At 44.8% G+C, this 22996-nt stretch overlaps 1 protein-coding gene across 1 annotated transcript; it reads left to right on the forward strand.

Moving 5' to 3' along the window:
• BSPH1 (binder of sperm protein homolog 1) lies at positions 1-9693 on the forward strand. The gene is made up of 3 exons (XM_078439220.1): positions 1-73; positions 8835-8966; positions 9326-9693. The coding sequence occupies exons 1-3, from the start codon at positions 1-3 to the stop codon at positions 9466-9468; spliced, it is 348 nt and encodes a 115-aa protein (XP_078295346.1). The 3' UTR covers positions 9469-9693.
• The last annotated feature ends 13303 nt before the right edge of the window (positions 9694-22996 follow it).

The following is a 22996-nucleotide window of genomic DNA, read 5'->3' on the forward strand; positions in this document are numbered from 1 at the left end:
ATGGTCCTGCACGTGGTGTTTTTGCTGCTCTGGGTCTGCTGGCTTCACAGTGTGTTTGGTCAAGACTATGAAGGTGAGTAGCAATGTTCCAGCATCGGGGTGGCCATTTAAAAACCAAGTCTTGGGGCGCCTGGGGGGCTCAGTCGGTTGGGCGCCCGACCGGCTCAGGTCATGATCTCACAGTTTGTGGGTTCGAGCCCCACATCGGGCTCTGTGCTGAGAGCTCAGAGCCTGGAGCCTACTTCCGATTCTGTCTCTCCCTCTCTCTCTGCCCCTCCCCTGCTCGTGCTCTGTCTCTCTCTCTCTCTCTCTCTCTCTCTCTCTCAAAAATAAATAAGCATTAAAATATTTTAAGTGCCTTATTAGCGTCTTTGAAAATGGAACTGAGTTTTGGCAAGTCTGTTTTAACCCTTTACCAAAATCCTGTGGCCTTCGACAGTTGTAAATAACACAATAAGAAACTTCATTATGGATGCATTTCTTACACATTTCATGGGGGTTACACGTAGTTGTGAAACAATTTTTTTTTTGTTTTTGCAAAATGGCAAAAAAAAAAAAATGATGGTGTTGCATGTCCTATTTGTAAGTATTCTTCAGGACATCTTTGCCCTGAAACATAAATCAAATGCAGCATGGATAAATATTTTTTTAGAACAAGATGTCCTCAGTGTGACCATGACCACTGCTTTCTTTTCTTTCTTTTTTTTAATGTTTTTATTTATTTTTGAGAGAATGAGACACAGAGCGAGCAGGGGAGGTGCAGAGAGAGAAATAGAGAGAGGGAGACACAGAATCCAAAGCAAGGCTCCAGGCTCCGAGCTGTCAACACAGAGCCCGACGTGGAGTTCCAACGCACGAACCGCGAGATCATGACCTGAGCCCAAGTCAGATGCTCAACAGACTGAGCCACCTCGGGGGGCCCCCACCACCTCTTTCTTATCTGTTAGAATGTTTGTTTTATGCTGCTAGGAGAATAACACTTTTGTCTCAGACGTGGATTCTTTCATGAGATATCACTTTTGTGGGTACATGAGAAAAAGAAAACATAAGCACAAGAAGCTGGCTAAGACGGTCCTAAAATTTCTCCCCTTTTGGTGCCGGGCCTCCTGAATTACCAACATCACATTTTCCCACTGTCTGGATGCTGTCCAGAGTCTGGGTGATTGTAACACTTCTCAGAAGAAGGCGCGTAAGAATGAAGACCCACCGGTTCTGGGCACCTTAGCTGGTCTTTCCATTTAACGTGGTGCTAAGTCTACTTCTGAGACTTTGGAAATGTTTACTCACACTGTCCATCTCCCTTTGCAAGTATCTGTTTCCCGGAGCTAGGAGGGCCCTGTGGTTGTCTCTAGGGGTTTCTTTTGAGCCCCTGACACGCAGGCTACAAGTGTTGACGCTGTCCTTTGGCTACTGTCATAAGCACAATGACCTACATTGGCTACTGTGGGCACAATGACCATGTCCCCACGGTAACCCGGCCTGCGGACAAGATGCCATCGGAAATAAGGGGCACTCTGATTCCAGAGACGAACCAGGAAAAGCGTTGCGTTTTAGCATCTTAGAGGGAATGAGATGGGTGGTTCGGATCCCGCCAGGCACACGGGATGGTGCAGACATTAAGTGGCGGGAGTGCCTCCATTCATGCTCCTGGCTAGTGGGAAGACAGGAGACAGATGAGCCCTACGAGCATACCCCTCCCCCCACTCCCCGCATGCCCCTCATGAGGACGGAGATGTGATTGACCTGGCGAGGCTTCACAGAGGGCTTGGTTGAGTGACCTTATTCCAGGACTAGAAATTTGCCATGCACGAAGTGTAATTTCCCCGCGGTTACGAGCTGTTGGGGTGCACTCAGGGATTAGGTGACACTGGGGTCCCTTTGGGGAGGACGGCACAGAGCCTGATGCAGGGCTCGAACCCACGGAACCGTGAGACCATGGCCTGAGCCGAAACCAAGAGTGGGAGGCTCAACCGACTGAGCCACCCAGGCGCCCCTTAGCAAAGGTTTGCACTAAAATACGAATCTTGCATTGCAAGAGCCTTTATTATTTTATCGGGGTGAGGCGGAATGATAGTCGGGCGCTCCTGGAGGCCCCCTACTGGGCCCTACTGGCCCCCCTACTGGCTGAGGGCTGAGCACCCTCCCACCCTCCTGTATTCCACCTCCCTCCTGCAAGGGGCTCCAAAGTCCCCCTCGCCGCCACCCCCTCCCCCCCACCCCGCCACCACCACTTGCCTTCTCTGGCTCCAGCCTGAGTTTCATCTGTGACCTCAGACAAGGTTCTGAGCCTCGGCTGCTCTGGAACAGGAGGAGAATGATTCTTATTGCCCCCAACACTCCAGGGATGCCACCCGGAATGGGCAAGGTTGAGAAGGGGGTTGCCTGGGGTGCCTGGGTGGCTCAGTCTGTTAACCTTCCAGCCTCAGCTCAGGTCATGATCTCATGGCTGGTGGGTTCGAGTCCCGAGTCCCGCGCGTCGGGCTCTGTACTGATGGCTCAGAGCCCAGAGCCCGCTTTGGATTCTATGTCTCCCTCTCTCTCTCTGCCCCTCCCCCACTTGTGCTCTGCCTCTCTCTGTCTCTCAAAAAATAAACGTTAAAAAAAAAATGAGATCGCGAGATCACATGGCCATTCTATTTTTAATTTTTTGAGCAACCTCCCTACTGTTTTCCATTTTCCATAGCAGCTGCACTATTTTACATTCCCAGCACGAGTTCTCCATAATTCTTTGCTGTTATAATTAGGTCAGGTTTTCTTTTAAAAATCTTTAACCCGTGGTATTATGGAAACGTTCCCACAGACTCAAAAGAATTGTCAATGTCCTCTCCCCCGTGGAGGGCAGACAGAATTTCTAGTGTTAAGCCGAATGGTGTGCTGGGTGCTTGATGTGCATAATACATATGGTCCTCATAACAAGCCCACGAGGTAGGTACAATTAGCGCCCTCATTTTATAGAAGAGAATCTGAGGCACAGAGGGGTTGAGTCGTGTCCCCAGAGTCACACAGCTAGCTGGGAACAACTGAGCTAGAGATTCTGAGAAAGCATATTTCTTTAGCCACATCTCTTCACTGTCAATTTATATTCTGAATGTGTCCTCCAACTGGAATCCTTCCTGGTGATAGGTGTGAAAAAGTAAGTCATCTCGCATCGCCTTCTTTATGCCATGTTTCCTGCTCCCAGAAAAAAAAAAAAAAGTTTCATGTTTTATACAGGTTTTGCCAGTTCAACGGTTACAGGCAAAAACACATCCATTGAGATCCTGTCTCTGTTCCGATGTCAGAAAAGAGCGGTTGAAGATCTGCGAACAACAGACAATCCGTTTATGATGAAATGCCCTAGCACTTTCTGTGAGATTTCTTGTAATTTCAATACTTGCCCGATACCAGAGTCTCCTAAACTGGAATTCTGGAGCAGTTTCTAGTGGATATAAGTTCTCTATTGTTTGTGAAAATTAATTGCAAACTTGAACCTCATCAGGGAGAATATAATAACGATTATCGTAAGGAAAGAAATCCTTTCTGCAATGAAAGAGTTGCCGTATGGTACATGCTTGCTATGTGCCATGTACTGTGCAGAGCCCGGATGTATGTTTTTATTCAACCCTCATAACAAACCTGTGACTTTGACCTGCAAAGACCTTTCCTTAACAGATGCTAAAACTAATTTGATCTTATTCTAAAAGCCAAGGACAGATCAGTAAATGTTTGCTTCCAGTGGTACCTTTCAGATAGTACTAAAAAGAAATAGAATAAAACAAAACAGAAAAGAAGAGTGAAGGTGTAAAACATGTTTTCCCTCCTATATTGTGGTTTATTTTTGTAGGAAGGTATGGAAAAAGTAAGTCATTTATTTTTGCCTACTTATTTTTTTAATTTTTATTTTATTTATTTTTGAGAAAGAGAGAGAGAGAGAGAGAGAGAGAGAGAGAGAGAGAGAGGGAGAATCCCAAACAGGCTGCACGCTATCAGTGCAGAGCCCAACTCGGGGCTCAAATCTACAAACGGTTAGATCATGACCTGAGCCAAAATCAAGAGTTGGATGCTCAACTGACTGAGCCACCCAGGCACCCCTGATTCTTTGTTTGTTTTAGAGACTGTTTTTGTTGTTCCTGTTCATTAACACTATTTGGAAAATACAGTTAAAGCAAAAGGAAAAGTTTTAAATCACCCACAATAAGGGGCGCCTGAGTGGCTCAGTTGATTGAACGTCTGAATTCAGCTCAGGTCATGATCTCACAGTCCATGAGTTCAGCACCCCCATCGGGCTCTGTGCTGACAGCTCAGAGCCTGGAGCCTGCTTCCGATTCTGTGTCTCCCTCTCTCTGCCCCTCCCCGACTCATGCTCTGTCTCTCTGTCTCTCTCTCTGAAAAATAAACATTTTTTAAAAATGTTTTTTAAATCACCCACAATGACACTACTGAAAATAAGCATCACTGAAATTTTGATGCCTCTCCTTCAAAATATTATCCTTACTGGGATATAATTCAGTAAAATATTTGTGTTTTATTTTAAAGGTTAATCTAGTGAAATAAATATTTGTTTACAATTGTGTCTTTCAGATGACAATCTACCAGCTATAGGTGAGTTGATCAAAATTCTTTTATTAGAGTTTCTTTTGAAATTTGGCAATAAAATGTAAAGTCGTTGAATATTATGCTTCTTCTCCTGGTGAGAAACTATATTTTTCATGAAAAACTACTATTTTATGTTTTTATATATAAGATAAAGTATGGGGCGCCTGAGTGGCTCAGTCAGTTAAGGGTCCAACTCTTGATCTCAGCTCAGGCCTTGATCTCAAGGTTGTGAGTCTGAGCCCTGTGCTGGGATTTGTGCTGGGCATGAAGCCTACCAAAAAAAAAAAAAAAAAAAAAAAAAAAAAAAGATATAGTACAATGTATGTTAAAAATAGTTGAGGAGGAGTACCTTAGTGGCTCAGTCAATTAAGCATCTAACTCTTGATTTCCACTCAGGTCATGATCCCACAGTTCATGGGATGGAGCCCCACCCTGCATCAGGCTCTGTGCTGGTGGCTCAGACCCTGTTACTGGCTCAGAGCCAACTTGGGATTCTGTCTCTCCTCTCTCCCTGTGCCCCCTCTCTCAAAAAACACATAAATAAACTTAAAAAAAATTGTTAAGGAAATGGGCTGAGCATGGAGCCTGCTTAAGATTCTCTCTCCCTCTGCCCTTCTCTCCCGCTCGCATGCTTTCTCTCTCTCTCTAAAATAAATGAAATGAGAAAAACCTGTTGTAATAGTTAAGGAAAAAGAAGAGGAAAGCAATTATAATATTATTGTTAATTTTACTGTTTATATTTTTGAGTTTTCATCCCATACAATTTCATAATGTGATTTCCTTTTTTGGAAAAATAGAGTCTTAAAGGATGTAATGAAATAGAGAATGCCTTTTGTCACCTAAAGATGAAGTACAAATGTTTTCCTATCTATTTCTGTGCTCATCTTTGTTAATGCTTGCATGGTATTATAAAGTTTTACTTTATTTTATTTTATTTTATTTTATTATTTTTTAAGTAGGCTTCATGCTCAGCATGGAGCCCAATACAGGGCTTGAACTCAAGACCCTGAGATCAAGACCTGAGCTGAGAACAAGTGTCAGACACTTAACTGACTGAACCACCCAGGTGCCCCTAAAGTTGTATTTTATTTTTAAATTCCCTTAGTGATTGGTACTTTTGGATTAATTTCTATTTGTGGAGCTATTACCAACCATGATGAAATAAACATTCTTTTGGGCTTTTTTAAAGTCTTATTTATTCATTTTGAGAGAGAGAGAGAATGAGCAGGGGAAGGGCAGAGAGAGAGAGAGAGAGAGAGAAAGAGAGAGAATCCCAAGCAGGCTTCATGCTGTCAGCACAGAGCCCAGTGTGGGGCTCAATCCCATGAAACATGAGATCATGACCAGAGCAGAAACCAAGAGTCAGACGCTTAACTGAGTGAGCCACCCAGATGCCCCTGAAATGGACATTCTTAACCTCAATGTCATTCCCCCTGTCCAAAGCTCAGATGTGCCTATTGTGACCAGTACTAGTGAATACTGTGGGGATGATGGAATCTAACACGTGTGACATTGCAAAAAGGAAATAATATATAAACCAGAGAAAATAACAAGTACAATTATTTTATATGAATGTGTACTTTATAGGAATGCCTAGGAAAACTAGGAAAGATTACTAGCTTCAAGAAGAGAGTGGCTGGATATAAGATAGATATACAGTAGTAAGTTGTTTTTCTCTATACTGGTGAGAATAAACTAGACACTGGTGGGAAAGGAAGTCATTCTATTTTACATCAATGACCAAAAGCACTTTGGAGTTATATCAGCAAGAAATCTCCAGGACTTAAAGTAAATGATGAAATCACATTGAAGAACACAAAGCGAGTTGTAAATAATAGAAGAATCATGCCATGTTTTTGACTGGAAAGCATAAGAATTGGGAAATAAATGTCAGCTTCAAATTTTCTTTTTCAGACACTATAACTCACTTTCCGGAAGTCAAAGGTAAGTTGATCAGAAGATTTTTGCAATGAAAGTTCATTTCCTTATAATTTTATAAAAACAGGGAAAGCAGTGGGGTTTTTCCTGATAACATTTCTTTTTTCTCTTTTCATAAAATTTGATATAAGCAATTTGTAAACAGAAACAAAAACAAGAAATAGAGTCACCCCAAACTTTACTGGCATTTTACTGGCACTCTTTAATTTCTGCCAATATAACAGAAAATACCTGATTTTAAGATTCACAGAGGATGGGGCGCCTGGGTGGCTTGGTCGGTTAAGCGACCGACTTTGGCTCAGGTCATGATCTCACGGTCCGTGAGTTCGAGCCCCGTGTCGGGCTCTGTGCTGACAGCTCAGAGCCTGGAGCCTGTTTCGGATTCTGTGTCTCCCTCTCTCTGACCCTCCCCTGTTCATGCTCTGTCTCTCTCTGTCTCAAAAATAAATAAACGTTAAAAAAAAATTTAAAAAAAAAAGATTCACAGAGGAAAAATGCCCAATAGTAATGAGGAATATTATACACAAAAAAGTGCTAGAGAAACATCTTGTATTATCAGATATTTAAACAAACCACAATTATTGCCATATAAATAGCATGGTGTCAGCCTAGAATGCATCAAATAACAAGTAATCTTTTCTGATGCTCCCTGGCTTCATATTTTTTTCATGTTACCCTAGACCATCTATTTTATTTTTTTAATCTGTTATTTATTTATTTATTTATTTATTTATTTATGTATTTATTTAAGTGTGGGCGGGAGCACATGGGAGAAGGGCAGAGGGACAGAGAGAGAGAGAGAGAGAGAGAGAGAGAGAGAGAATCTCAAGCAGGCTCCACGCTTAGTACAGAGCCTGACACGGGGCTCAATCCCATGACCCTGGGATCATGACCTAAGCCAAAATCAAGAGTCAGACACTCAACTGACTGAGCCATCGAGGCACACCAACTGCACCATCTGTTTTAAAGGAAGACAGGAATCATCTGTTTTAAAGTCAAGTGTTTTAAAATTGTATAAATGCCTCCTGCTAATGAAAATCCGGGTAGAAGAGCACATTGGTAGGAAAGATGAGTCGGTATTGCCTTTTGAGAAAACAACTCCCAGCAGTGTTAACAATTCATGTGTGCTTTAACCTAATAATCTTGCTTTGGGGAGTCCATTCTGTAGAAACAGATGCTTCAATATGTAAGGATTTACATATATGAATGCTTGCCTCAGCTTCATACGCAGAGGATAAACAATCTGAATAAGGGAAATATTGAATAAATTTGGCAAAATCCGTATCACAGACTCTGAATTGGCATTAGAAAGGAGCTAGAGCTACAAAGCTTTAAAAGGATACGTTGGATAACATTTTTGGCTTGAATCAATGGATGGATAGAGAATGACTGTCATTCATAAGGGCAAATATAAGCAAGCAAGAAAGATAGCGAGTTCAATTCTAGATAAAGTTCTGGAAGCTGTCTTAAATGGAGGCCAGGAGTTCTAAAAATAAGGGGAGGAGAGGATATGTTGAAAAGGATTTTTGTGATATGCTGAGTTAGAAACTCAGGTTATGGGGACATCTGGGTGGCTCAATCAGTTGAGCATCCGACTCTTGATTTCAGGTCAGGTCATGATCTCACGGTTTGTGAGTTCGAGTCCCGTATTGGGCTCTGTCTGCACTGAGGGTGCAGAGACTGCTTCAGATTCTCTGTCTCCCTCTCTCTCTGCCCCTCCTCTACTCGTGCGTGCGCTCTCTCTCTCTCAAAATAAATTATGGATATAAAGTGTGACTCATTTGGGGAGGGAGCAAAAAATCTGAGCATGTGTACCCCTACATATATATTATGTATAGTTATATATATGTTGGATGGATGGATGGACGGATGGAGATATATATATATATATATATATATATATATATATATGCAGAAAAATCCATATGTACATGCAGAAAAGTGTGGATAGAGATAAACCAGGCTATATACAGTGTGTGTGTGTGTGTGTGTGTGTGTGTGCGTGCACGCATGTATGTGAGAAGGTAAAGAAAAAAGACAGAGGGGAAGCTGTTTAACAGACAAGTCTCAAATTTATGTTTCTAACCTTAGTATAGACTTCTGGAACTAGGGTCAAATGCTAAGCAAACCACCAACAGTGTCTATACCGTGGAGAAAAGTGGGACACGGGGTAGGGGTTTCAACAGCTCTGCTACTACGTGACCCACCAGAACCTCAGGCAGGGGCTCTGATTCTGGTGCAAGCAAGGGAGGATGAAAGTAATTTTGTAACATCTCAACTAACACTCCCAGAGAGGGAAGAAGGATCTTTGTTTTCTCTAGATGGCAAGTGCGTCTTTCCATTCCAGTACAGAGGTGGGATATTCTATGACTGCATCAAGTTCAAGGCAAAACACAAGTGGTGCTCCCTAACTAAGACTTACCAAGGACAGTGGAAGTATTGCTCTGAAGAAGGTGAGTACCTTGCCTCTGCACACCTCAGGGCAGTGATCTTCTGTCGCCAGGGCTGAAGTCCGGGGCGACCCGCCAGAGGGTCCTGAGAAGGGAATCCACAGTCAGTTCCATTGCGAAAATAAGGTTTGTGCAGATCTCTGGCAGTGTGGAAGTCACAAGGCCCCCAAGACGTATGATGAGGGCTTCACCCACGTTACCTTGAAATGAAAACATTTAGCAAAACCCCAATCCCCCACCAACATTTCAGAGTAGATGGTGCCGAGCGGAATGGTGTGTGTGGGCGCACGCGTGTGTGTGATGGCAAAGAGGAGGTACAAAACAGAAAGATTTCTTATCCTGATTGCTTCTCTCCTCTGTAGACTTTGCAAAATGCGTGTTTCCCTTCTGGTACAGACGCCTTATCTACCGCGAATGCACTGAAGACGGGGACGCGTTTGGGAGAAAATGGTGCTCGCTGACCCAGAATTATAACAAGGACAAGGTCTGGAAATATTGTGACTGATGGCGACATTTCCTGGGAGGGGCATGAGGAGGGTCTAATCGTTCCCAGGGGAAATAAATGTCCAGTTTCTTTTGTGAAAGGAGGAGGTAGGACTCTCCTTAAAAACGTTTTTTGTTTTTGTTCTTGTTTTTTTCTGAGCTATGATCTGGCTGTAAATAGCTCGGGGTTTTGGTCGTGGATTATGGATGATGGGGTTTTTATATGGAAACTTCTATTGTAGCCTCAGCACTTTTACTTACTAACTGGGTTAAATTTGGCCTTTTTTGAGAGAGAGAGAGAGAGAGAGAGAGAGAGAGAGAGAGAGAGAGAATCCCAAACAGGCTCTATGTTCAGCATGACCCTGACCTGGGGCTCAATCTCACCACCCTGGGATCATGACCTGAGCCGAAATCAAGAGTCAAGGGCTCAACCGACTGAACCTCTCAGGCGCCCCTGCTTTGTCATTCTAAATCATTGTCCCTTAGAGGGAAAATAGAGGTCTTTACATTAAAAACAACACTCCCTGGGGCGCCTGGGTGGCTCAGTTTGTTGAGCATCTGACTTCCGCTCAGGGCCTCATCTCTCAGTCCATGAGTTCAAGCCCCGCGTTGGGCTCTGTGCTGACAGCTCAGAGCCTGGAGCCTGCTTCCGATTCTGTGTCTCCCTCTCTCTCTGCCCCTCCCCTGCTCGTGCTCTGTCTCTCTCTCTCTGTGTCAAAAGTAAAAATAAACATTTAAAAAAATTAATAAAAACAACACTCCTTGATGAATTTTCAGATCCTTGTCTGTTCAGATACTTCTTTATAATAGGTCTTTTTGCTTCTTGCAAGTTTTTTAGGGGACATTTTTGAGATGAGCTCATTTTTTGTTTTCCTTTATCTATTCCTAGTTAAGCATTCAGGATCCTAAGAAAATGTTGAAATCCTGCCACAAAGGCAATTTGCCTCCAAGGGTCAAACGAATCACCCAGATATTCCTTATTTAGTGTGCCAAGAAAGGCAGCCGGTTGCCTTCCCAACAATTTCCTGGTCAGGCTAACGCAAATCTACATCAAACCAAATCCGTTATGCCCAGGTGCATTTAGGTTTTCATAAGCCTGAAACAGACTATTATAGCAAAAGCCTAAACAACTCTTGGGATATGTGAACTATTTTATTTTTTTATGTTTATTTATTTTTAAAGTTTATTTATGTTTGAGAGAGAGACACACACACACACACAGAGCGTGAGTGGGGGAGGCAGAGAGAGAGGGAGACAGATTCCGAAGCAGGCTCCAGGCTCTGAGCTGTCGGCACAGAGCCTGACGCGGGGCTCGAACCCATGAACCATGAGATCCTGACCTGAGCCAAAGTCAGACACCTACCCAACTGAGCCCCCCAGGCGCCCCTCTGAGGAGAGTTTTTAAAGCTGTGGGTCACAGTCATCAATTCAGTGGGGCATGACCAGCACTGTTAAAAATTTTAAATGCTGCAGAATTGGAGGAAAACCGCAGAGTATATAGTATGTGTATCCAATATATTATTTCTTATAGTTTAAGCTGATTTTATAAATAGATACGGATGCCTATATACAGATACGTACACGGATAGGTCGCGGGGATGTGGTGTGTGGCCTGGGGACTGTAGTCGATGGTGTCTTAGTGCATTTTTGAAGGCTGCTGCAAGAGTGAAGAGTGAATCTTGAAAGTTCACATCGTCAGAAAAATTTTCTTTTTTGTAACTTTTTATGGTCACGGGTGGTGCCTGGACTCACTGTGGTGATAATTTTGCGGCGAACACAACGTCCAATCGTTACATTGCACAAGGTTGTATGTCAACATAACTCAATCAAAACCTATATATAGGGGCGCCTGGGGGGTTCAGTCTGTTGAGCGTCTGGCTTCAGCTCAAGTCATGATATCGCAGTCCGTGAGTTCGAGCCCCGCGTCGGGCTCTGTGCTGATGGCTTGGAGCCCGGAACCTGCTTCGGATTCTGTGTCTCCCTCTCTCTCTGCCCCTCCCCCACTCATGCTCTGTCTCTCTCTGTCTCAGAAATAAATAAGCATTAAAATTTTTTTTAAAAAACCTATATATAGGGGCGCCTGGGTGGCTTGGTCGGTTAAGCGTCCGACTTCGGCTCAGGTCATGATCTCACGGTCAGTGAGTTCAAGTCCTGCATCAGGCTCTGTGCTGATGGCTCAGAGCCTGGAACCTGCTTTGGATTCTGTGTCTCCTTTTCTTTCTGCCCCTCCCCTGTTCATGCTCTGTCTCTCTCTGTCTCAAAAATAAATAAACGTTAAAAAATAAATAAATAAATAAATACATATATATATATATGTATATATATATGCCAAATCATATTGTTAAATGTAATCTTACAGTAGATCACAGCACCGAGCCCCCCCCCCCCAAAAAAAAATAAAGTTCGGAAGCACTGTCTTTTGAACCCAGAAGGCTCATTGTAATCTTTCATGAGAAATAGGAAATCTAAAAAAGAACGTTTTTGACTTGTCGTTCTAGTCTTTGAATCCTGGTAGAAAGGACTATCTTTGAAATGGGCTTACTTGTCTCGGCGGAGCAGCAGAACCCGCTGTGACTGAGCTCGGGTGGTGGCAAGCAATCCCTAAGGTGCAAAGCGATCGTGGTTATGACACCAGGTACGGGGGATTACTTACTAATCAGATCCTTGGGAGAGGTTGACCAGAGAGACCAGTGGTTGACCAGGTGGTGATAGATAAATGGATCGTAGGTTTCTCAGGAAGAAAATCAACTCGCTCGCTGTTCTTTACATGGAAGAGCTAAAAGCACCAGCCTTCTACCCAACTTCCAGGCACGAGTCGGTTCACAGCCTCAGTGTCCCTTGAATGACGAGGAAGCTGGACAACCATGAAGCCACACGCTGCTGTAACACCACGGGGATATACTCTCAGCCTTCTTGGTAGACTTCCCCAACTGGGCACACCGCTCAGTGTTCGGGAGAAAGGGAAATACACAGAACTTTCCAGGGGCTCCTGAATACCGGTTTTGAGTGCAGATTGATTTTCAAGGGCTCAGACTGACCACTGGGATCCAGTAATCCTAGTCGAAGATTCTAGAAACATGAGAGAGAGTTGTGATTTAAGTTCGCTTCGCTGTTGGCTCAGACTGACCACTGGGATCCAGTAATCTTAGTCGAAGATTCTAGAAACATGAGAGAGAGTTGTGATTTAAGTTCGCTTTGCTGTTGGCTCAGTGTGCTACCAAACACGCCTTGTAATGACGTCCCCAGGTCCCGGGAGAGATAGGGTTTGGGTAAATATTTTCAGAAAGGCTCACTATTCACACTGATTCCCTCACCCCTTGGACTGTCAGCCTTTGCAATAGGTGCTTTCCTCTGATAGCTACTCATCTAAAAACATCTCATTACTGGACACCCTGGTCTTGAGTAAGCAGCTACTTTGATAATGTCATTCCATGGCCCCATCTAACTGCAGAGGAAGCTGGCAAATACAGTTTGAGTTTCTCGAAAATGCTGCATTGTCAGTGTCTTGCTCTGCAACTGCTTTTGAGAAGTTTGAGGCCAGTCTGATGAACCTGCTCTTCTGTTTGTCTTCCAAATGTTTCTTTTTTTTTTTTTAAGCAATCGCTATGACCAGCGTGGGGCTCGAACTCGCAACCCTGCGATCAAGCTCTACTGACTGAGCCACTAGGCGCTCCAGCTTGCTCTTTTAAATTATTTGATCTCGGGCACCTGGGTGGCTCAGTCATTAAGCATCTGATTTCAACTCAAGTCATGATCTCGTGGTTTGCCAGTTCGCGTCCCACATCAGGTGAGTCTGAGACCCACATTGGGTGAGCTTGAGCCCTGCTTCTCTCTCTCTCTCTCCCCCTCTCTCTCTCTCTCTCACTCTCTCTGCCTCTCGCTCACTTGCACCCTCTCTCTTTCTCAAAAATAAATAAATAAATAAATAAATGGCGCCTGGGTGGCCCAGTTGGTTGAACTTCTGTCTTCGGCTCAGGACATGATCTCAGGGTTCCTGAGTTCAAGCCCTGCATGGGTCCTGTGCTGACAGCTCGGACCCTGGAGCCTGCTTCGGATTCTGTGTGTGTGTGTGTGTGTGTGTGTGTGTGTGTGTGTGTCTTTGCCCCTCCCCCACTCACACTCTGTCTCTCTCTTTCTCAAAAATAAATAAAAACGTTAAGGGGCACCTGGGTGGCTCAGTCAGTTGAGCGTCCGCCTCTTGATTTCCGCTTAGGTCATGATCTCGCAATCTGTGAGTTCGAGCCCCACATCTGGCTCACTGCTCTCAGTCTGTCAGCGCAGAGCCTGCTTTCAGCCCTCCGTCCCCCTCTCTCTGCCCCTCCTCCACTTGCGCTCTCCCAAAAATAAATATTTTTAAAAATAAATACATTAATTAAAACGTTAAAAAAGAAATAATAAATCATTTCATCTTTTTTGCTTTGTGTGTTCTGAGGGTATTTTCTCTACCCTGAAAGTCTAAAAACTATACGACTATACGCTAGAAATCATTATTTCCAGGTAAGTTTTTCCAGGTAACTCGTGGGTCCTTTGACCATGTAGATTCCGATCTTCCTTTATTTTTGCAGGTTTTCTCTATCTATAATATCATTTTTCTTCCTTTGTTTTGTTATTTTTTTTCAGGGACAGGCATCATATATGCGGTTCCTTTCTTTCTATCACAGTCTCTATTACTCCTTTGAAATTTTTATCTTCGTTTCACCTTCCTGGATGTCCTGGCGCCTTTCTCAGATGCCCCTTCTTGAGTCTGAGTTTGAGCCTACTCTCTCCCTTGGCCAGATTTCAATTTAGTTGTCACTTTGGATACTTGTAAACTTTTTCTCCATTTCCTGCTTGAGCTCAGTATTGTTCTATTTTTCCCTATTTAAAAAAATCATTGGAGTTCCTTTTGAAATTTTTTAGATTTTTTTTAATGTTTATTTATTTTTGAGAGAGAGAGAGGGACAGAGTGTGACTGGAGGAGGGGGAGAGAGAGAGGGAGACACAGAATTCGAAGCAGGCTCCAGGCTCTGAGCTGTCAGCACAGAGCCCGATGCGGGGCTTGAACGCACAAACTGTGACATGACCTGTCTTTTTGAATTTCTGATTCAAGATGGTTTTCCTATCTCCAAATACTTGTAGCAACAGGGTTGATGGTTTCTAGGATTCATAGCTCAAGGGCTCCCTCTGCCGTCCACGTAGTGGGGGGGGGCAGTTTCTTTCCTGGCTGGCTTTTGGGGGGGGGGAGGGCATGGGTGGGTGCTTGATGGCGGGAAGGTTTATGGTTTCTTCCACTTGGCGGGGGGGGGGGGGTGTTCTGTTTTATTTTACAGTGTCCTAAAGCGTGCCACTCTTTTCTCTCATCAACATCCAGCCTCCGAAAGATTTCTCCTTTCTGCTTTACCCTTGTCTCCTACAGAAGTGATGTTTTCCACTTTGCAAAGTAGCTTTGCCTTTTCCAGAATATCACATCGTTTGGATCATACAGTACGTAGCTTTTTAGGAATGGTTTCTCTCACTTAGCGACATGCGTCAAAGGCTGGTTTTTATGTGGCTCACGATAGTTCATTTCCTTTTATCACTGAATAATATTCCATTGTCTGGATGCACTAGTGTATTTATCTACTGACCTACTGAAGGGCATCTTGGTTGCTCCCAAGTTTAGACAGCTATGAATAAAGTTTCTGTAAACCTCTGTGTGCAAGTTTTTGTGTGGACATCAGTTTCCAACTCATTTGGGTCATACTGGGTCATATGATAAGGGCGTGTTTAGTTCTGTAGGGGACCGCCAAGCCCCTAAAGTGGCCGTACCATTTTGCATTCCCACCAGCAATGAATGAGAGCTCCTGTCACTCCATACCTTCCCCAGCATTGACGTTGTTGGTGTTTGGATTGGGGCCATCTTCATAAGAGTGTAGTGGTGTTTCGTTGTCTTAATTTGTAATTCCCTAGTGACGTGATATGGATCAGTTTTCCGTAAGCTTAGTTGTCGCCTGTATATCTCTCTGGTGAGATATCTGTTCAGATCTTTTGTTCATTTTTAAAATTGGGTTGTTTCGGGGCGCCTGGGTGGCTCAGTCGGTTAAGCGGCCGACTTCAGCTCAGGTCGCGATCGCACGGTCCTTGAGTTCAAGCCCCGCATCGGGCTCTGTGCTGATGGCTCAGAGCCTGGAGCCTGCTTCCGATTCTGTGTCTCCCTCTCTCTCTGACCCTCCCCCGTTCATGCTCTGTCTCTCTCTGTCTCAAAAATAAATAAACGTTAAAAAATTTTTAATAAAATAAAATAAAATAAATAAAATAAAATTGGGTTGTTTCTTTTCTTATTGCTGAGTTGTAAGAGTTCTCCGTCCAGTCTGGTTACCAGTCCATTGGCAGATGTACGGTGTCCCAGCACCATTTGTTGAAAACACTAGCTTTTCTCCATTGAGTTGCATTTGCTCCGTTGTCACAGATTCGTTGACTCTATTTCTGTGTCTATTTCTGGGCTCTATTCTGTCCCATTAATCTATCTGTCTATTATTTCATTAATATTACCCTGTCTTGATTGGCTTTATAGTAATCCTTCAAGCTGTACCCTTTGGCCAACATCTCCCCATTTTTTGCTGTCCTTCTACTCTGTTTCCATGAGTTTAACTCTTTTAGATTCCACATGTGTGTTCATACACTTTTTTCCCATGTGCGGTTTATTTTGCTTAGCATAATGTCCTCTGGGTTGATTCACGTTGTCACAAATGGCAAGACTTCCTTTTTTTTAACGTTTATTTATTATTTATTTTTGAGACAGAGAGAGACAGAGCATGAACGGGGGAGGGTCACAGAGAGAGGGAGACACAGAATCTGAAACAGGCTCCAGGCTCTGAGCTGTCAGCACAGAGCCTGACGTGGGGCTCGAACCCACGGACCGTGAGATCATGACCTGAGCCGAAGTTGGATGCTTAACCGACTGAGCCACCCAGGCGCCCCAAGACTTCCTTTTTTAAGGATGATAATGGTCCATTATATATATGTACATTATATATAAATTTTCTTTGTCCGTTCATCCATCAATGCACACGTTGGTTGCCTCCATATTTTGGCTGTTGTGAAAAATGCTCCAATGAACATGGGGGTGGAGATATCTTTTCGGGGTGGTGACTTTATTTCCTTTAGATATACACCCAGTTGGGGCGCCTGGGTGGCTCAGTCAGTTAAGCATCCGACTTCGGCTCAGGTCATGATCTCGTGGTCTGTGGGTTCGAGCCCCGCATCGGGCTCTGTGCTGACAGCTCAGAGCCTGGAGCCTGTTTCAGATTCTGTGTCTCCCTCTCTCTCTGCCCCTCCCCCACTCGTGCTCTGTCTCCCTCTGTCTCAAGAATAAATAAACATTAAAAAAATAGATATACACCCAGAAGTAGGATTGATGGAGCATATGGCAGTTCTGTTTTTAGTTTTTTGGAAGAAACTGCATACTGTTTTCCACAATGGCTGTACCAATGGGCAAACGGCCTGAATACACATTTTTCCAAAGAAGACATACCCATACCAATGGGTATATGAAAATGTGTTTTAACATCACTAATTATGGAAATTCAAATCAAAACCACAATGAGGGGCGCCTGGGTGGCTCAGTCGGTGAGTGTCTGACTTCAGCTTGAATCATGATCTCACAGTTGGTGAGTTGGAGCCCCACATCAGGCTTGCTGCTGTCAGCGTGGAACCCTCTTCGGATCCCCCATCTCCCTCTCTCTCTGCCCCTTCCCAGCTCACACTCTCTCTCTCTCAAAATAAAAATAAACATTAAAAATGAAAAAAAAATACAATGAGATGTCATCTTACACTTGTTGGGATGCCTGTCATCAAAATGTCAAAACACAGCAAGCGCTGGTGAAGGTGTGGAGGAAACCCGACCCTCATATGTTCTTGAGGAACCCACTAGGGGTCAGGCTTGAGCCCATCCTTGTTGAAGCTCTGTGTATAAAATTAAGTTCTACCTCAGGGGACATCATCAACCACATGCTTGAAGTACAGCCTGATTCCCTGAACTTAGTCGGTCCTGTCCAAAGAAGCTGTGTCACATGGTGGCTTAGAGTGCTTTGGAATCCGACAAAATGGAATTTGAACTCCATCCCACATTTTTCCAGCTGTGAGACTTTCGGGGCCTTGGTTTCTCCATCCACAAATTGGGCTCATGCCATTGCTTACCTTATAGAGGTTTTGTCTGGGTTATATAATATAATAATAATTCTAAAATAAAAACTTTGTTATTATTAGCTGTAGTAACAGTTGTGGTGGTAACAGCCATGATGAAAGCAAACATATGGCACTTTCTCTGTGCTAAGGGATTGTTTTCATTGCTTTGCACATACCAACTCATGTAATCTGACACTCTTACGAATCAAGTGCAACCGTGTCTCCAATTTACACATCAGGAAAGTGCGGTGCAAAGCATCAGGGTCACAGAGCTAGCAAGTGGGACAGCCAAAAGTAGAATCGAGCCGTTGGACGTTCACCAACAGCATTTCTAACATCAGTAGTTATGAATGATGATGGTTTTGCTCCGGAGCAGAAGCGGGAATCAAACCTAGATTTACCTGACTTGAGGATTCACGGTATTTCCCACCAAATCAAATAGCCTCTGTCTAAAATAAATACCTGTATGCTTTTTCATGCAGTGTCCCCCACCTGTCGTGAACATGAGAACATTTAGGTGTGCTGACGATGCCATGTGGCCCCCACTCACGTGGCATTGCTTGCCTTAAGCAATGTGCCAGGGATGGTCACTGGACGTTGTTGTCACAACTGCCAGACATCGGCTCTCTGCTCCTCAGAAGCAGAAATACTCTTCTCTCACGAAACCCTTAGTTACCATGGCGAGCCATGGAAAAGACTTTGAGAATCACTTTCGTCTACTCTCTGCCCAGCCTGAACATCAGAAATGACTTCCCAATGACGACAAAGCCAGGCTAATAGGGTTGGCAATGACCCCCTGTCATGATTATGTGGCTTGTGCCATGTTCTGGCCTCACTGCTTTACCCACGTTATTTCCTAGAACCCTCACACCAGACCTGTGAGGGAGGCACACTGTGGTCCTCCAACAATGGCCGTTGAGCACGTGCTATCTGTCAGGCACTGTTTTGTTTTGCTGGAGATAAAGTGATGAACGGGAGGAAGTCACGGCTCCAGAGTCTGCAGTCTAGAGGGGAGAAAGATAATAAAGTCACGGACACACGCATTGATAGAAACGGATATGCGTGCAGACATGGGTAAGAATGCTGGAAATTGGGCCAGAGAGAGAAACACTGCGTAAAAGATTATATCGGGGTAAGAGGGAGACACAGAGAGTTATGGGGGACGCTGAATTAGAGGGAGTGACTTAGAACGGCCTTTCTGGAACAGCTGACACGGAATCACGGAGACCTGAAGAAAGGGAGGGAAGGAGTCCCACCTGATGTCTTCCAGGAATGGAGTTTCCATAGACAAACACACGTCAATGCCTGAGATAGCATTGTGTTTGGGGTGGTGGAGAAAATAGCAGAGAGGCTGCAAGGTTTGGATGAGCGATGGGGAGCGTCCAAGGGCAGACAGAGAAGGGACTTTGGCATTTTTCCTACGTGTCATGGACGTCATGGGGGATTCCCCTCACAGCAGCGACATGATCTTGCTCTAGCTACTGTGTGAAGAGAAGGAAGCAGTTCATCCTTTCTTCTTTTTTTAAAAAAATTTTTTTAACGTTTTTTTTATTTATTTTTGAGAGAGAGACAGAGCATGAACGGGGGAGGGGCAGAGAGAGAGGGAGACACAGAATCGGAAGCAGGCTCCAGGCTCTGAGCCATCAGCACAGAGCCCGACGCGGGGCTCGAACTCACGGACTGTGAGATCGTGACCTGAGCCGAAGTCGGACGCTTAACTGACCGAGCCACCCAGGCGCCCCCATCCTCTTTCTCTTTAATGCTTGTCTGCGTGCCACCCCCCTTCTCTGGTTCTGTCTCGAAACTGACCACTCCCAGAGAGCTACCAATTAAAGATAAGTATCAGTTGTCTACATGCAGAAACAGTTGGACTTTTCCAAGAATTGAGACCTCTTTGCTTGTTATGTTGATTTTCAACATATGCCCATGATCTCAGATTTTCCTATGGTTCAGACCAGCTGAGGCCATAATCTCATTTTGCTGAGATAAGTCAGGGTGTTATAGACAGAGTTGTGTCCCTGCCCCCACAAATTTATGCATTGATGCCCTAACACCCAGTGCGACTGTATCTGGTGATAGCACCCATAAGGAGGTGATAAAGGTTAAGTGAGGTCAGAAATCTGGGACCTTATCCCAATAGGACTGGTGTCTTCATGAGAGGGGACACCAGAGATCTCTTTGTCTATATACAAGCACGAAGAAAAAGCCATGTGAGGACACGGTGAGAAGCTGGTCAGTTACAAGCCATGAAAAGAGCCTTCACCCAGAAATCTAGTCAACCAGCACCTTACTCATGGACTTCTGGCCTCCAGAACTGTTGAAAAGACATTTCTGTTGTCTACACCACCCACTCCGGGGTATTTTGTTACGGCAGCCCTTGTGGGTTAACCTGCAGGGTTGCAGGAAGATTCAGGTATCTTATCTACAATTACTCAACTCTCAGAAACAATAAATTCTGAGGAGGAGTGAATACTGGGTACCCATCCTGTGCTGTGCAGCAGTGAAACCTGTCACTAATGTCCCCACCTAATAAGTGGGAAATCCAGGATTTGAAAGCTAGTCTATCCGACATGAATGCCCACACATTCTCCACTGGGTCTAGACTAGAGCTCGGGTTGCAAGGAGACCCTCTGAATCCAAACCCGGGGCCGATTTTGCAGAAGGTAACATAGCCCCACATAACCCCCTCTCTGCTGGAATCAGCGATTTCTCTCTGCGTTTGCCTGCGTTTCACACGGAAACACTGGAATCTTAAGTCCTGCTCGGCTACGTGGTAAGTTCAGGACCTTCGTGGGTTTGGGTTTATTGTTTTTTTCTTTCCTTTTCTTTTCCTCATCTCTACCCTCCCGGCGCCATCGGCCAGATACCAACTCTGGTCCTAAAAAATATTTTATCACAGTTGGTTGAGTGCCTTGGGGCATAATGACAATTCAGTTGAGCAAGAAAGGAATAATGGGTCCCCTCTGATGTCCATGCTGGCCCTTCCAGAGGGTCAGGTGTTCTGGGTCCCGCTCGGAGAGTCCCGGACATGCCTTTAGGGGGTGGGGTGAGGGGACTCTCCAGAACATGCCTCCCGAGCACTGTACGTATTGATCACCATCTCCATGACCTCGTGAATATTCAGGAACATAACTTTCCATGACCTTCAGGAGAAGTTATCATGAGAACCAAGGGCATTTCTTAAAATGTACCCCCCAAAAAGAGAGCAACAGATCAAAGGTGCTCTCTTCCCTGATAACCAAAACCTCAAATATCTGCCACAAACGTCAGCTTATTAAATAAGAGGTATGGAGAACTGGTCTCACATTCCCATTGATTTTGTTTGCGTGCGTCCTGGATAGTGATGGTTATGGATCAGAAACAATGGTAAATAATTAACTAGAATTAAGTCAAAAAGGAAGGAAGGAAGGAAGGAAGGGGAGAAGGGAAGAAGGGAGGGAGGGAGGGAGGGAAAGGAAAGGAAAGGGAAGGGAAGGGAAGGGAAGGGAAGGAAAGCAAAGCAAAGCAAAGGAAAGGAAAGCAAAGGAAAGAGGAAGGAAGGAAAGAAAGGAGGGAAGGGAGGGAGGGAAAGGAAAGGAAAGGGAAGGGAAGGGAAGGGAAGGAAAGGAAAGGAAAGGAAAACAAAGGAAAGCTAAGGAAAGCTAAGGAAAGAGGAAGGAAGGAAAGAAAGGAGGGAAGGGAGGGAGGGAAAGGAAAGGAAAGGGAAGGGAAGGGAAGGGAAGGAAAGGAAAGGAAAGGAAAGGAAAGGAAAGGAAAGCAAAGGAAAGCAAAGGAAAGCAAAGGAAAGCTAAGGAAAGCTAAGGAAAGCTAAGGAAAGAGGAAGGAAGGAAAGAAAGGAGGGAAGGGAGGGAGGGAAAGGAAAGGAAAGGGAAGGGAAGGGAAGGGAAGGAAAGGAAAGGAAAGGAAAGGAAAGGAAAGGAAAGGAAAGCAAAGGAAAGCAAAGGAAAGCTAAGGAAAGCTAAGGAAAGAGGAAGGAAGGAAAGAAAGGAGGGAAGGGAGGGAGGGAAAGGAAAGGAAAGGGAAGGGAAGGGAAGGGAAGGGAAGGGAAGGAAAGGAAAGCAAAGCAAAGGAAAGGAAAGCAAAGGAAAGAGGAAGGAAGGAAAGAAAGGAGGGAAGGGAGGGAGGGAAAGGAAAGGAAAGGAAAGGAAAGGGAAGGGAAGGGAAGGGAAGGAAAGGAAAGGAAAGCAAAGGAAAGCTAAGGAAAGCTAAGGAAAGAGGAAGGAAGGAAAGAAAGGAGGGAAGGGAGGGAGGGAAAGGAAAGGAAAGGGAAGGGAAGGGAAGGGAAGGGAAGGGAAGGGAAGGAAAGGAAAGGAAAGGAAAGGAAAGGAAAGGAAAGGAAAGGAAAGAAAGGAAAGCAAAGGAAAGCTAAGGAAAGCTAAGGAAAGCTAAGGAAAGAGGAAGGAAGGAAAGAAAGGAGGGAAGGGAGGGAGGGAAAGGAAAGGAAAGGGAAGGGAAGGGAAGGGAAGGGAAGGGAAGGATAGGAAAGGAAAGGAAAGGAAAGGAAAGGAAAGCAAAGGAAAGGAAAGCAAAGCAAAGGAAAGGAAAGCAAAGGAAAGCTAAGGAAAGCTAAGGAAAGAGGAAGGAAGGAAAGAAAGGAGGGAAGGGAGGGAGGGAAAGGAAAGGAAAGGAAAGGGGAAGGAAGGAAAGAAAGGAGGGAAAGGAGGGAGGGAAAGAAAGGAAAGGAAAGGAAAGGAAAGGAAAGGAAAGGAAAGGAAAGGAAAGGAAAGGAAAGGAAGAAGGAAGAAGGAAAGGGAGAGAGGAAGGGAAGGAAAGAAGGAAGGAACTACTCACGGGGCTCTCCAATGGGACGTAGGTAGCCCCAAGACTTCAGAGATCTGGTGTGCAAACTCAGAAAGCAAAAGTAAGTTCCAGGGTCACTCAGCTAGCAAGTGTCAGAAACAAAGCCAGTTCTGCCTTTGGACCAGGAGAGAGCAAGTGTTGAACCGTGTGGCTCTGAAGAGACCAGGCTTCTCTTCATCTAGGAGCCCTCGCTGGCTAAAAGGGCGGGGTTGAACAAGAAGGCTTCATGTCAGGCTGCCTGGAGCGAACCTGCACTCTTCCACTTGTGCCTCAGTTTCCCCAGATGTCAAGCCAGGGACAGGATTCCCACGACAAGAAGCTGTGTGAGACCCCTCCTAGCTTAGGGCCGGCCGTGTTGCTTCCTCGGGGCTGACAGGTGACCTCCTTCTCCGCAGAGAGGCCAGAGGCTGGGTTGACATCCCTCTGTTTTATCAAAATAACAAAAAGCAAAAGCCTGCGTGCCAGGGAGGTGAAACTCAACTTCCCCAGGCTCTGTGTTTTTATGAAAATTTTTCGCCTGCCTCCAATTCCATGTCCTCGTCTCTGTTTGGAAAGGGCAGATGTGTTTCTGACCAGTAGCTGGTCCCCACGGGTCTGCTAATAGG

This window comes from Panthera onca, chromosome E2, assembly GCF_046562875.1.
Source record: "Panthera onca isolate mPanOnc1 chromosome E2, mPanOnc1 haplotype 2, whole genome shotgun sequence".
NCBI classification, from domain to species: Eukaryota; Metazoa; Chordata; class Mammalia; order Carnivora; family Felidae; genus Panthera; species Panthera onca.